Source organism: Microtus pennsylvanicus, chromosome X (assembly GCF_037038515.1).
Source record: "Microtus pennsylvanicus isolate mMicPen1 chromosome X, mMicPen1.hap1, whole genome shotgun sequence".
Classification (NCBI taxonomy): domain Eukaryota; kingdom Metazoa; phylum Chordata; class Mammalia; order Rodentia; family Cricetidae; genus Microtus; species Microtus pennsylvanicus.
The window spans coordinates 14848809-14864841 of NC_134601.1; the positions used below are offsets into that span (position 1 = coordinate 14848809).

Consider the following 16033-nt stretch of genomic DNA (forward strand, 5'->3'; position numbering starts at 1 on the left):
GTAATAAAATATTTCCAAATTAAAAGTATAAAATGTTTAAATTGATATGCTGGCTTTGAAACAAAAGTAACTGAGGTTTCAAACATGCTCTTACCCTATACCCTCACCAAGTATTGACCATGTGTTAGAAAAGCCACTAGACAAGCTTTAAGCACCATGGATCAAGTTCTGAAGGAAACAAAGAGTTTATCTCATTCCTGGGCTTCCATGTTTACTTTTCCATATATAGCAATGAATAATGAGCATAAAGCATAAGGACTGTAAGTATAAAAGAGAGTTGTACAAGTTCCAGATAGCTACAAATCTAACATTATTCATTCAGAATACTTGCCAAATGTATACAGCCATACTATCTATATCTCAAAAAATATATTTAAAATGAGTTTTTAGACTGTTTTACTAAAAATGTATAAATATGCTCAAGATAATTATTTTGATAATGGAGGTAGACAAGTTTCATATTTAGTCTTGAGTCATGCATATGTATATTAAGATATAGGATGTTGGAGCTGAAAATGACAAAAAATATATTTCACTTCAGTTGCCTCATTTTGCCACTATGGAAACTGAGTATAATTCCCTCAGTATTCACCATCTGGATTAAAAATTGATGTACCCTCTTCATCCTGAGCATAATATGCTGGGAAGGGACAGAAAAACTGATAACATTAGTGTGCTAATGGTAAAGTTATTTGATCAACAGCAAGTGCACTGATACATGCTTTGGAAAATAAGAAACACTGAGTATCTGCTGACTATGAAAAGTATTATGCCCATTTTTTCTTCTTACATGTGATAGGGTGAGAGTTTCTGTTATTGTATTGACTGTCTTCTATGAAAAGACCACATGCCATTGTTTGAGTATTTTTAGTGTGAGACTAAGAATGCTCAAACTGATCGGGAGAAAGAAAACTATAGTTTTTAAATCCACAAACAGCAGGAAAATAGTGACCAAGAACCACTTTCACTGGCCCTTCTAATAGGAAAATGAACATGTCTAGCTCATACTGAGATGTTCTTTCCTAGTGAATCCGTACTTTCATAGAGGAAAATTACTATCAAAAGGTTGCTTTTATGGGTGAGATATGCTTCTTCACCAATAACAGTATATATTCCACTTAGTTAAAATAAGCTAAAACTTAAGCTCTAGAAGAAATCACCAGCTGACAAATGGCCCTTAGAAAGGACTGTGTATCCATCACAAGAAATGGTATAAGGGAAAAACCTTTAAGAAAGCATATACTTCAGAATCCTATTGTCATCTTTGGACAGGCACTAGAAAAACTGGTTGTCACATTAATAAACATATACATAAAAATCACTGGAAACTGCCACATGGCAGCTGTTCAGTCAGAGTCTTAGTAAGCATCAGGGTAGATGAGGTTGATATGTGATTTTCTGAGAAATGAGTTTCTAGAATCATGATATTTTTGTTTTTTAGTAGCTTGCCTCTTCAGCTATAATTAGAACTCATAGATTTGCTTATATTTAGTACTAAGCTACAGCCCATCCCAGATTTTGAAAAGGGGAATAATGTGATCAAATTGGAATCTCAAAGGATTTCTCTAGCAAAGGGAATAAAACAGGATAAGAATAAAGAAACATGGAACAGTAAAAAGGCAGGACCCACCGGCTAATAAGAGGTAATAAGCATCAAGTTTGGAAGTAATGCCGGAAGAGTAAGGAAAATAATTCTGACACCAAGTGAAATGGAAGTACTAGTGAGAGCCCCTCCTATTTGCAATGTTAGTAAATGTCATCTTCTTAACAGAAGGAAGGACCCACATATACATGTGCCTAGAACTAATCTCTCCTACCAGAGTCTTCCATTTCTACCTGTATGGAGCCTGTATTCCTTCAGAACACTCTGTCATGCTCAGATTTAATAGCCATGCCTCTCAAACTGCCAAGGTCTTTGATTCATTTCTGTGGTAAATATTTATTGACTATTGGATACAAGTCATGATTCTTTAAACCAAAAACAAATTTATCCTAATCTCTCCTGTCAAAATTCATTCCTGCCTCCTATATGTATAGTATAACTTCTGTGTACTCTTCTGGGTATCACTAAAAATAAAATGATAAGTGGCATCTTCCTAGTCCTTGGAGGTAAAATCAGAAATAGAGATGTTGACCGAGGTTTCTGTCCCACCAGTTCCCTCAGTTGTTCAGTTTCAAAGATATTCACAGAGGTTTACATTAATTATAAACTGGTTGGCCTATTAGTTCAGGCTTCTTATTATTTCTTACAGCTTAAATTAAGTCATAATTCTTGTCTGTGTTAGCTACATGGCTTGGTAAGTTTATCAGTAAGGCATTTTCATCTTGCATCTTCTGCATCTGGGTAATAACTGCAAACTGCATCTTTCCTCTTCCCAGAACTGTCCTGTTCTTATCTCCCTGCCTCTACTTCCTGCCTGGATACTGACCAATCAGAATCTTCTTCAAATACAAGTGACAAATCTTAACAAAGTACAAAATCATTGTCCCACAGCAAAGAACCAGGAATTTAGGTTCTATACAACTTGAGTGACATTTTTTCTTAATCTTTCCTCTTGGTTGTGTATACTTTATGCTAGCTGAAACCTCAGTCTCCAGGCTACCATCTTTTCTCATTTTACTCATCCAAGTGAAATATGTGTAAATACTTTAATTAAGAAATTTATTCTTATGCCACACACTGGTAACAAAAGCCTTTAATCTCAGCACTTGGAAGGAAGAGGCAGGTGGATCTCTATGAGATCAAAGCCAACCTTGCCTACAAAGTGAATTCCAGGACAGTCAAGGCAACACAGAGAAACCCTGTTTTGAAAAAAAAAATTCATTGTTATATTTGGACAAGTGCTCTCAGTATATATCTTTTTAGTTGATTTAGCTAGTTATGCAGGCATTGATTTGAAGCTACTTGAATACCTTGATGATAAGGCTATTTGTCAATAGAGGAGTTTTTTATGAACTAAGGAAATCAATAAAATTTACCAGTGAATGTCATTAGGTTGGTACATAGCTATGTCATGTAGCACAACTATGTGAATAGTTAAAAATAAAAGAGAAATGTGTGGCAATAAAGAATAAAAATCAATACAATAATTGATCTTCTGTCTTAGTGCTGTATTGCCTAATGTGCAGTTATTTGAAATTATCTGAATGATTGAATTTATCTTTTTTTCCAAGAAGCATAAAGATTCAGCTTAGCACACATGTGTGTAGAATGAGAGAAAAGCAGATAAGTGGGAAAGTAAAAGTTATGCACAGAAATACTAATAAAATAATATTTTAGGTTTTACTGACAGTATTATTATTTATTACAGAAAAAAAGCAGTACCTGAATACATATCCTTTCAAAATGTGTCCACTGGTACAATATCTCCAGGCCATCTGAGTGCTCTCTTTGACAACCTCAACATAAAGAAAATATATAGCATTACATTTGTTTTCTATAAATCACAGATGGGTAATGTTTAACTCTGGATGTAACTATTGAAGCCTTCCTTCTGAAAAATCCCCCCACCCCAATTCTCTAGGTTTTCTCTGGTTTAATGGACAAGAACAGTAATTCATCAGAGCCACAGAGTCAAAATTACTATAAAAAATATTGGGAAAGCAACATTACAGAGAAGATGGTTAACAAATTTTCTAAGTTGCTTATATGTAGCATTTTCTTCTTCAAAATGTTATATATGCTCTAGTAGATGGAGTTCATTAGGTAGTCACTGACTGTAATTCATTTTTTTCCTTTCTATGGTGAGAACTCTACATTATGTGCTTCTTGTGATGCAGTATGAGTCATTTTAGCTTCGGTACAATACTTGGATTCTCTATATAAAAAGAAGAGTAAGTTTTTAGTTTTAAGAAGGCAAATTTAATGAACTAGCAGTTAGGAGCCTGTCCACATCATCCATCCTGAAGAAATCAATTGATTGCTTAGCAGGATACTTTGGATAGCACAATGCTGGTAATAAGATATGACTCAGCTCATAAACACTCCTTAGAATAATAGAAGTGACTTCTCCCTGGAATATAGTTCTTTTTCAATGTTCTTGGCATAGAGTGTTAGTGAAAAAGTTTAGAGCATCCATATAGTGTAAGTTGCAGAATGAGGGATTTCTGAAGGATGGATAACCTGAAAATGAGGACTCAGAAAGCTGGGTATGGCAGTACACACATGTGATTGCAGCATTTGGATGGCAGAAGCAGAGAGATCACTTGTTTGATGCTAGACTGGGCTTTGTAGCAAGAGTCAAAAAACAAGAAGGATCAATCGATAATCCTAGGTTTCACACAGAGAGAGGAGGGAATAAAGGAAGGAAAAGAAAGGAGAGAGATTTGAGTGGTATGTAGACTTACTTGTGACCCATACACCTACCTCTAGGTCCCAGAGTGTTCTACCAGTAAGCTCCAAGAATCCTAGAAGATTCATAACTATGAAATGTTAGAAGGCCTTCACCTGCTTCATTATGTCTCCTCAGTTCTTCAGAGTCTTCTGTTAATAACGTTTTCTAGACAGGGGTGTTATTTTCACCTCAAAGATATTCTTGATATGGAGAAAGCAGGATAGTGGTATTTCTTATCCTTATTGCAGTAAATACATATGTTTGGTACATTCACCTGACCACTACTTAGTAAATACACAAGCAATCTTACCACGAAACTCAATACACAAACACCTTTATGTAAAGCACTCACAAATGATGTGCATGCATTTACTTAGCATACCGAAGTTCTGAGCATCAATGTGGAATGCTGTAGTAATAAGAGCGGCGGCGGGACTGCGTCCCCAACACCCCAGCCGCCTGCTCGGCTAGCTTATGTCCCGAAATAATTACACAGACACTGTATTCATTTAATCACTGCTTGGCCCTTTAGCTCTGGCCCTTACTGGCTAATTCTGATATACCGATCAACCCATCTCTAATAATCTGTGAGCACCGGTCTTACCGGGAAGATTCTAGGTTGGAGCTTCATCGTGTGTGTCTGCCTGGGAGCGGGGCATGGCGTCTCTCTGAGGTGTCTGCTCCCGAGAGGAGAGCTGTTGAGTCTGACCTCACTTCCTCTTCCTCCCAGCGTTCTGTTCTGTTTACTCCTCCCACCTATCTTCTAACCAATGAGAGCCAAGCAGTTTCTTTTTATTTAACCAATGACCTTCCTCCATCAGAATGCTAACAATGGCCACTGACATATAAAAGGCAGGTATGATTGTCTTCATTTTCTTTTTTTTATATTTTATTAAAAATTTCCATCTCCTCCCTTCCTCTCGTTTCCCTCCCCCTTCCCCCTCCCCTCTCCAGTCCAAAGAGCAGTCAGGGTTCCCTGCCCTGTGGGAAGTCCAAGGTCCTCCCCGCTCCATCCAGATCTAGGAAGGTGAGCATCCAAACAGACTAGGCTCCCACAAAGCCAGTACATGCAGTGGGATCAAAACCTAGTGCCATTGACCTTGGCTTCTCAGTCAGCCATCATTGTCAGCCACATTCAGAGAGTCTGAGGTAACCCAGACCCAAAAAGATGAATATGGTAGGTGCTCACTCATAAGTGGATTCTAGCCATAAATAAAGGACAATGAGCCTATAATTGGTGATCCTAGAGAAGCTAAATAAAAAGGTGAACCCAAAGAAAAACATATAGTTATCCTCTTGGATATTGGAAGTTGACAAGATTGACAAGTAAAATTGGAAGCATGGGGGTGAGGGTGGGGTAGAAGTAAGGGGAGATGGGAAGAGAGAAGAGAGAAGGGGAAGATTGGGGAGAGCTTGGGGGAATGGAGTGGTTGGGATGGAGGAAGGGTGGATATGGGAGCAGGGAAGTAGATATCTTAATTAAGGGAGCCATTTTAGGCAAGAGACTTGACTCTAGAGGGGTTCCCAGGGGTCCAAGGAGATGTTCCCAGCTTGATCCGTAGGCAGCTGAGGAGAGGGCGCCTGAACTGGCCTTATCCTATAGCCATATTGATGAATATCTTGCATATCACCATAGAACCTTCATCTGGCATTGGATGAAGATAGACACAGAGACCCACACTGGAGCACTGGACTGAGCTCCCAAGGTCCAAATGAGGCAGAAGGAGGGAGAACATGAGCAAGGAAGTCAGGACCGCAAGGGGTACAAACACCCACTGAGATGGTGGGCTGATTTAATGGGAGCACACCAAAGCAAGTTGGACTGGGACTGATGGAGCATGTGATTGTCTTCATTTTCAAAATGAGAAAAATGGGACTTAGAGATTTTAGTCTCTTGCTTGTACCATAAGTAGCAAAACCAAAACCACAACACAGCTTATTAATATTACAGTACCTTGCTCTTGTACTAACAGGTAGGTCCAAACTGTGATCCACTGGCTGCAGGTAGTCCAAGTGGCTATGAATGAAGCCTAACTCATTTGTATATGGGAGAATGTCAAAAGATGAGCACTTTTGTACAGCTTGCTAACCCTCACCATGTTTTACTTGAAAATAATCCTTAAAATTTTCTTTCATTATTCTTCCTTACATGAGAATGTCCTCCTTGGTGAAATATATATCATACAACAGAAATATGATGCAAAATAGGAGAATGTATGTTTTATAAAACATACAGACATTATAAATTAAAGCAACATAACTGTTACTGTTGACTATTCATTTTTCCAATCAATTTGAATTATCTTAATGCATATTTTTAAATTTAAATGTAGCTATGACTTAATGCTTGCTGAATTACACTGTGTCATTTCCTTTTAATTTACCTTTGGCATCATGTCTCTCATCCTTCCCCATGTATCTGGAATGTGAGATTGTCTTCTTACGTTTGCTCATTTCAAAGGAGAAAATTTTCTCCTTGTAAATTTTGTAGAGTAATTCTTTTATGCCTTAAAGGCACATATAATTTGCATCCAAAAATATGCTTAAGTTTTTCTTCTACATCTCCTTGGTATTACAATCCCTCATCACATGCCTATAACAAAGTTGCATTACAACAAATGTGGAGAATATAAATTGCGAGCCATGTCTCATCTGACATAGGTTCCCTGTCACCATTTAGTTTAGAAATTCCTCCATGAGGTCACAAAGGATGACGTGAGTATATTTGCCAACTGTGAGACATTTAAATGTCTGTAAGTTCATTTCTAAAGAAAAACAGAACCTCTAAGAATAGACATTTCCAATTGATAGCCAAACAATCTAGGAAAAAATATTATTTGAATGAAGTAATATTCTTACAATACTGTACACAATGGCATATATTTCAAAGAACCTGGCCTGTATCAGAATAAGGCTTCTGAACAGCAAATAAATAAATAAATAAATAAATAAATAAATAAATAAATAAATAAATAGTTATGATTGACAGCTGTGAAACAAGAAAGAAAAGACATTTTCAAAAAACTGTGTCTGTGAATCAAAGCTGAGCTTAGCATTGTCAGCTTGATTTCTGCCTTCTACATCTTCTGCCAGTGCCATGTTCACTTTATCACATCAAGCAAGAGAAACTGCTGGAACAGTGCCTACTACATGATGATAACTTACAGCTTCTAGAACAGACTTGCTTGCATTTTAATTGTAAAAAAATGAATTAATATGATTTCCACAGTGATGCATTTTCATCTGACTACCATACCTTATTCCTTACCAGACAGTTCTGAGGGGAAAACTGGAGAAAGCAGGAGGGAGGTACAACAGAGAGTGAGAGGGAAATAGCAAGGACAGGAGAGGGGGGAGGTAGAGAGAAAGCACAAAGAAAGGGGATGGGGGTGGGGGGAAGGAAGGGAAAGGAAGGGGAAGGAAGGGGAAGAGAAGGGAAGGGAAGGGAAGGCAAGGGAAGGGAAGGGAAGGCAAGGGAAGGGAAGGCAAGGGAAGGGAAGGGAAGGGAAGAAGGGAAGGGAAGGGAAGGGAAGGGAAGGGAAGGGAAGGGAAGGGAAGGGAAGGGAAGGGAAGGGAAGGGAAGGGAAGGGAAGGGAAGGGAAGGGAAGGGAAGGGAAGGGAAGGGAAGGGAAGGGAAGGGAAGGGAATTTACAGCAGAGGGGACTGTGCATGCCATTGCAGACTAAATAAGTGTCAGTACCATAGGAAAGGTCAGTGATATGCATCTTTCTCCTCCTTTGTTTATCTGATCTGGAAGAATCCATGGTAATCAGTGTTAACACCTTTTATCTACATGGATTGCATAGGAATGGTGTCACAAGTCCTAGATCTACAGAGAAGTGATTAGGAGAAGCCAGACACATAGTTCTTGTTTCCTCATTTTTACCTGTTGCTTCATTTTCTAACTGTCTTCTTATTCTAGAACTTGCTAAAATTCAAATTCAGGCACAGGTGGTGAGAATATTAGCAGATGTTTATCTAATGACAGATCCCAAGACTTAATAAGCAAGACAAGCTTAGATTTCCAACAGTAATATTTGAAAGTTGGGAACTGTATACGGCTATTGAATGCATGTATTTGACATAGCTGAGTTCAACATATTGAATCTCACTGATGATTAGCTACAATGTCAAGTGCGGTGGGAGAGCAGCACTGTTGGAAATGATTGCCTCGGTATTCTAATTTACAGCACTGTTCTCCTCCACTTAGACTCTGCCCACTTCAAGATTCACAAACAAGGTCCCCTAATGGATATTGTTTTAAAGTGTCTGAACAAGCCTGAAGGTGGTCAGACTGCTGTTTCATTGCTCTCCATATTAAATGCTATTCTGATAGCTTGAGACAATCTAGCAGAGTGCAAGTTTGTTTCTGATTACATAATTATGCTACAGATATATGAAAAAAATCACCATTCAAGCCCTCCAGGTGCTTAAACAGTTTGATAGACTCTAGCCATTCTGCCATCAGTGCCCCCAGCTGTGTTGCTTAGCAACATTTTAATTCCAGAACAATCAAAGAAGATGAAATCCCTGTGGAGAGGGAAACAGAAATAAGAGGGCTGTTGACAGATGATCAGAGTTGTTTCTTCTAATACACTGTGAAGATCACTAGCTCTTTTCATGAATGATAAATGGACTGTACACAGATCAATGGGTTCAGCAATAAACTGGAACCAGTCTCCATGTCTAAGGTGACTCAGGCCACGTGGCACAGAAATGTCCTCATTTTGAGATTTGCTGTGTATTTTCCTAAAGGTTCCAGCGGAGGAAATTAATCTCAGAATATGGGCATTCCTTGTGCTTTTGTAATGTCTGTTACTCAAAGGAATTTGGGGTAACTTTTTGTCCTTTTCCTCATGGTGTAGGTGTGGTTAGGTGTTGAGAAGAATGTTAATATTAATGATCCCCTGCCATGGAGCCACCATGTTTTGCAGCCTTCTCTCAAGCTGTCATTTCAATCCAATCAGGCCCACATTGTGTAAAGTTAGATTTAATGGTAGGGAAGGGATGATCGGCTTGTTCACCCAAGAGCCACTTTCATGACTCCTGCTGAACTTTGCCAGGTGCTCTAACAATGCCTGCCTGTGCTTGGACAAGTAAACACCTTCTCTGGGGAAGAAAATTGGTTTCTATATCACTGCTTATCCATGGGAGCTGGTTTCAGTTCTTTCCTAAAGTTTTTACAAAGCATTTGCTAACTTTCTATTGCTTGATGTTTTGGTTACTAGTTGCAAAGATTATGCCTGTTAATATTGTCTAATTGCATTTTTCTCTCTATTTGCAGGCTGTTGAAAAGGCAAAACCTAAGAATAATCCTGTGAAGTAAGTTATTTTTAGTAGTTTAAGTTGTTAATTTTAATGAACTCTGTGCATGGGGGAAATTATGGTCATAAAAGATGTGTAGTTTGCATTTATCTCTATTCATGACAATTTAAAGACAAAACACAACACAGGGGACAAATACCCTTCAATGAACAACGACCAGCTTCTAGTTTTCCATGCGTCCCTGATGAGGAAATGCCCCAAGTTTATACAGTTTACATAAATTAATATGTGCCATCATGAATAGCTGCCAAATACTATTATAGTCATATTCAATGCATACTACTTCAAGCCTTTGAGTTTTTTTTCTTATGCGGAAAAGATTACATTTTTAATTGCAAACCCTGAACTTATGACAGAGACATAAATGTCTGAACATGTGCCAAGTGATCTTCAGCCACATGGGAGGTTTGCACTTTGCCATCAAGGCTTCAGTTACTCTGTTAATAAAAAGCTCATAAAAATACATTTAACTGAATGAGGGGTGCTAACAAAGAACAGTTACTAAGCCGTTTTTGTAAGACACAAAAATTGTAAACAAGCCACACAGTGTTATTTTAAATATAGGATACATTAGGCATCCTGTCTTTTCTAGAAGGGAGATTTTTAAATGAAAAGGAATGGCTGTCTTGTCTATTGGGTTTGTGACACCTGATTGCAATGTTATGATGTATACCATTTTTATCAGCGACATGGCCAAGGAAGGACTTGCTCTATTTACTCAGTTATTATAGGTCTTGGAATTTCACATGTCTAGAGAGTATGTGTTAATTTATGCCAGAAAACTTACATTATAGTTAGTACAAAATACAGAAATGGGAAGTGCTTTGATTTTTTTATAGTTCTTGGAGAATGGATCAGCTATGTCAAGAATAAGAAAGTTGTTTCTGTAGTGTGAGAGAACTAGCTTTTCCAGAACATACAGGTGGTATTTAGCATATCATTAAATATAAACTCTGACACATTATCTAAAGGTACTGTATACTATGCTTACATGTTTTAATGTTTTTAGTCAACAGAATCTTCTCTGTCCATAGCTCTTGCAGGGCCCTCTACAGTTGGGATGTGGGGAAGCCAGTTTAGTTGCTGAGTTTTAATCTTGTCTGGTTGAGGTTAGACTCATTTCTGAACCCTGGCTTCTTTTCCATCTGTTTACACTGACAGCTCTTCCACTGTGAGCCTGTATCTGGACAGTTCTGAGGATTAGAGGATGATGCTAATGAGGGCAGGGCTAGGGCTTAATCCCTGCGTGGTTCATTAGTGATGTTCTTCCCCACAGTCAGACTACACTGCTCTGTCCAGTTTGGTTGCATACACATATGTGGTTCAGGTCATAAGGGGTAGGGCAAAGAATAGGAGAGTATAAATCTCGCCCTTAATGTGGCAACTTGCTCCTCACGTTCAGCTATTCCTATAGGAAATTAGTCCAAGCTTTATCATTACATGTACAGGACAGCACAGTGTCTCTGTGAGGGGCTGGCTGCATTACATTTTAATCTAATAACCTGAAAGTAAGGCCAGTTCTCTGTCTGGTCATTGCAAAAAATATTCCCTTCCTTTTTAAAGATGTATTCCTCCCCCCTTTTTCTGAGATTTATTTCATTTATTAGATATGCTGTGTTCGGCTTGCATGTATATACCCCTGCATGCCAGAAGAGGGCTCCAGGTCTCATTATAGATGGTGGTAAGCCACCATGTGGTTGCTGGAAATTGACTCAGGACCTCTGGAAGAATAGCTCGTACTTTTAACCTCTGAGCCATCTCTCCAGCTTAATTTGACCCTTCTTGAAATTATACATTTTTGTGGATTTTCATTAATTCACAATGCAGAGTCTACCTAATATTTGACTCTTTAAACTGTTTAAAGGAGATAGAGAATGTGAAGAGCAGATGTTAAAACATGGAGTAGACATTTACTGAGCCATTACTGGGTGCTCAGGATTTCCTGGAACTGATATGTCAACTAGTTCTTATTACAAACAAAGCCACTCACTCTTCACTCACTCTCTTTGACCATCCAACGAGTAGGTGATCCATGATAGGCCAATAACACCTAATAAGCAATGAATATTCACCTACAAATACTGCTAGTCTTTCACATTTCAAAGATCACATGAGTTTTCTGAAATTATGTTATCTTTAGATCTAGTTAAGGCTACATGAACAATTGCTGGGGTGGTAATAAATTATTGACTAGGTCCACTAACTTTGCTCAATTTCCTCTTTACATTTCTCAGCCACTCATTCAATTTAGTTTCAACACTTTCCGGGGTGTAAGCTCCTTTCGTCACTATGGTAAACATTAGTAGATATTCTATATAAAAGAGCATACATATATACATGTTTAAGGAATGTAAGCACATAATATCGCCGTATATACTAAAGACCTTAACTTGACCATTAAATATTACTTCTAGGGTAAAACTCCATTGACCGTTTCTAAGATCAACAATCATGGCAAGAGATGCCTGGGTGATTTCTCTGTATAATGGAAGTACAGTGGCAACAAAACTTGATAGGTGCAGTAAAATCAGAGCTCTGTAATGTGCTAGGGAAGAGCCTTTCACTTGTATATTAAAGTGCTGTAGCAATCATCCCCAAGGTTGTCATCGTAACAACTGAGAGATGTACAGATTTCTCCTACCATATGTGTGACCTATCACATACATTTTTGAAAAAAAGAAAATCTACGTTTCTGTTATTAAGACATATGTGATAGTATACTTCTGGAAATGTGAATTGCTTTTGGCTAAACTCCATGCACTAATAAGTAGACTTGAATCTAACTGAAGTTGACATCTGTTGAGGGATAAAAAGAGAGAGGAAAACATAAAATTCTCTCCTGCATTTATACTTTAGCAACATTGCAGAACATGGTTGCTGTCATTCACAAATCATAGTCAGAATCAACTGGGATGACAAAAATTACAGTTTTATTTGGGAACTGATATGTCTTCTAGATGTGGTGGTTTCATTATTGAAAATGGCAAATGGCCAGGAAGACTTTCCTGATCATTGTTTGCATATTACTCATTAATTTCTACAATGGATATTTTTCTTTAAGACCTACAGACCTACAGAGTTCCAAGAAATGTGGCAGATGCTGAGATCTAAATGTAAATCTGACACCATGCTTACCCTTGAGGAGCAGAGCCTCCAGTAGCAGTGATAAAAATCCTATTGTAAAGAACTAAATAGAAGAGAGAGTGTGTATGTGATGGACGTCTCTGATGTGCAGGAAGTGATAAATCAAGGAAAAAGCTTTCAGGAGATCTAGTATTGTTGGAGTCAGGGGTGGAAAGGGCGAAGTAGAAACATTTGCACCAAGAGTGTAAATACTACTCGTTTAAGATACTGGCCTGAGGTGTGGCAGGGGGCACAAAGAGTTCCACTGCCTGGTGAAATGTCTACAGTGAAGGGCAGATTTGAAAACTGAAGTGAGAGAAATTAGAATGGTAGAGACAAACAACACTGAAGAGCTCTTATCTTGTGATGAACATGAACCATCAATTAGTACTTTAATCATTTAGACACTGACCTTTGGGTTCAAGTCCTAGGGCTGACATTAGCTTAACATATAAAACTGAACTTGTCCTTCCTTGCTCCAAATCTCAGCAAGGTTATTCATATGGTACTTCATATTTTAATAAAAACAAAAGCTTAAAACCTTGTTTTATAAGTATGCTCATTCTAGATCATTTTAATCCAGTTTGAAGCACCATGTGCATGCTAAAAACATATATATATATATGTGTGTGTGTGTGTATCAACTCTTCTTAAACAGACATACACACACACAGACTCACATCTTCATCCATCATTTCTAAAGTTTACATTTGAGAATTGGAAAACAAGAATGCATATAATTATCCTTTTAAAGAGGTCTATTTGGTTTATGTGCACACACATGGGTATATTTCCCATTTATCATTTATACATTCTATATTTGAGAATTGAAGGACAAGAACCCATACAATTATATGTTTAAAGAGGTCTATTCTGTTGGAGATAAGTGTGGCTCTAAGTATGTTGGGCATATACTCTCAAATGATTCCTTATGTAAGTTTTCAGAGATTCACTTTAAATGCTCTTGCATATATGCATATCACAGATATGAAGATTGGGAGTGAATTCATCAGTCTCATTCATAGTGATCAGACAATGGGTTATCAACTGGGTTCTGACAAACATTAATCTTGTGGGTTTGTCTTCTTTAGAACAAAAAGATTACAGCACTATGGAGGTTTAGCACATAGATGGGCATTACTGTGCGTATTCACATAATGTATGATCAGAGAAGTCCTGTAGACAGTTCTCTTGAGATTTGTTTTACAAAGAGTTTCCAAAATGTGTTTGGCCAAAGAACATACTTACTTGGGATAATATATCATGGGATATTGAATGGGAAAATTAAGTCTGTATTTCAAAATCCTTGTCTCTATAGGTAGTTTGAAAAACCCAGTGCTCTAATAAATCTTATCTAGTCTCTAGTGAGAATACCTGAAGTAAGCATACTATCTTCAAAGGTCCTGTGGAAAGTACAGAAAACCCTAATCATAAAACCATAAAATATCGTCTGTATTTCTTTTACAGTCACATTCTAAATAATTTCCTGAATTACAAACATCCCCTGGCACATCCCCCATTGAGAATAAGGAACACGTAGGCATCATTCCCTCTGAATGGCATAGGCAATTACCTGCAATCTCCAATGTGCCACACCAGGGAGGCAGGCTGTGTACCCTGTCCACTCATACCTTAACAGTGAAACCCCACAGCATTGGTCTTTATAAATCTCTAGTCAATCTCCAATCAGCTCTGGTTAAAGTCAATTAATGAGAAGATAGCAAAAATTATTTCTCTAAACAGCTATATAAAATAAATGGTCTTTATGCTGTATGGATAGGTAAAATTGGATGAAAAGGATTTCAGAACTTTTCCTCACAGTTAGAAAAAGTTGATCAAGTTTCCAGGAACCCCTCCCTCCAATATTTGAGTAAAATTGTAAAATCTCAGAGGAGATAACTGAGAGCCAGAGAAATGATTGTTGAAAACCCCTGATAATCTGGTAAAACTTGATGGTTATCAATCTGCTTATCATTTTACCATTGCACATCTTAAAAGTATCTTAGTTACTATTATCTTGACATCTTTAACCTTGAAAGGAAAGGGAAGAGATTAGAGATATTTTGAAAAAAATTAATGTAAATATGCTTATGTGTAGAGTTGGGCAGACAGTATCTGACCCCAAAAAGGTTAAGATAGCAAAGGAGACATGATAGGATAGGATAGGATAGGATAGGATAGGATAGGATAGGATAGGATAGGATAGGATAGGATAGGATAGGAAGGAGAGGAGAGGAGAGGAGAGGAGAGGAGAGGAGAGGAGAGGAGAGGAGAGGAGAGGAGAGGAGAGGAGAGGAGAGGAGAGGAGAGGAGAGATAGGATAGGATAGGATAGGAGAGGAGAGGAGAGGAGAGGAGAGGAGAGGAGAGGAGAGGAGAGGAGAGGAGAGGAGAGGAGAGGAGAGGAGAGGAGAGGATATTCCCTCCCGCTCCCCCGATCCCCCTTCCCCTCCCTCTCCAGTCCAAAGAGCAGTCAGGGTTCCCTGCCCTGTGGGAAGTCCAAGGTCCTCCCCCCTCTGTCCAGGACTAGGAAGGTGAGTATCCAAACAGACGAGGCTTTCACAAAGTCAGTAGATGCAGTAGGATCAAAACCCATTGCCATTGTCCTTGGCTTCTCATCAGCCCGCCTTGTCAGCCGGTTTGATCACCTGCTCTATCACCCAGCTGGCCTTGATGAGCTCCTGTTAGATCAGCCCCACCCTCTCATAGTCCTAACTTCCTTACTCATATTCTCTCTCCTTCTGCTCCTCATTTGGACCTTAGGAGCTCTGTCCAGTGTTCCAATGTGGGTCTCTGTCTCTAGCTTCATCCATCGCCAGATGAAGTTTCTATGGTGATATGCAAGATAATCATCAGTATGACTATAGGATAGGGCCATTTCAGGCTCCCTCTCCTCAGCTGCCCAAGGATCTAGCTGGGGACATCTCCATGGACACCTGGGAACACCTCTAGAGTCAAGTCTCTCGCCAACCCTAAAATGGTTCCCTTAGTTAAGATATATACTTCCCTACTCCCATATCCACCCTGCCTCCATCCCAACCATCCCATTCCCCCAAGCTCTCCCCATCCTCCCCTTCTCACTTTTTTCTCCCCATTTCCCCTTACCCCCACCCCATCCCCACCCCAACGTTTCCAATTTTTGCCCGGCAATCTTGTCTCCTTCCAATATCTGGAGGTTAATTTTATGTTTTTCTTTGGGATCACCTTCTTTTTTAGCTTCTCTAGGATCTCATATTATAGGCTCAATATCCT

At 38.7% G+C, this 16033-nt stretch overlaps 1 protein-coding gene across 2 annotated transcripts in view; it reads left to right on the forward strand.

Annotated features, from left to right (window-relative positions):
* The window catches only part of Aff2 (ALF transcription elongation factor 2), a 530318-nt gene that overhangs the window by 424553 nt on the left and 89732 nt on the right, over window positions 1-16033 (forward strand). For both annotated transcript variants that reach the window (XM_075957146.1, XM_075957147.1), the window contains exon 8: window positions 9619-9656. In XM_075957146.1, the coding sequence (XP_075813261.1) occupies window positions 9619-9656 (38 nt within the window). The remainder of the gene's footprint in view (window positions 1-9618; window positions 9657-16033) is intronic.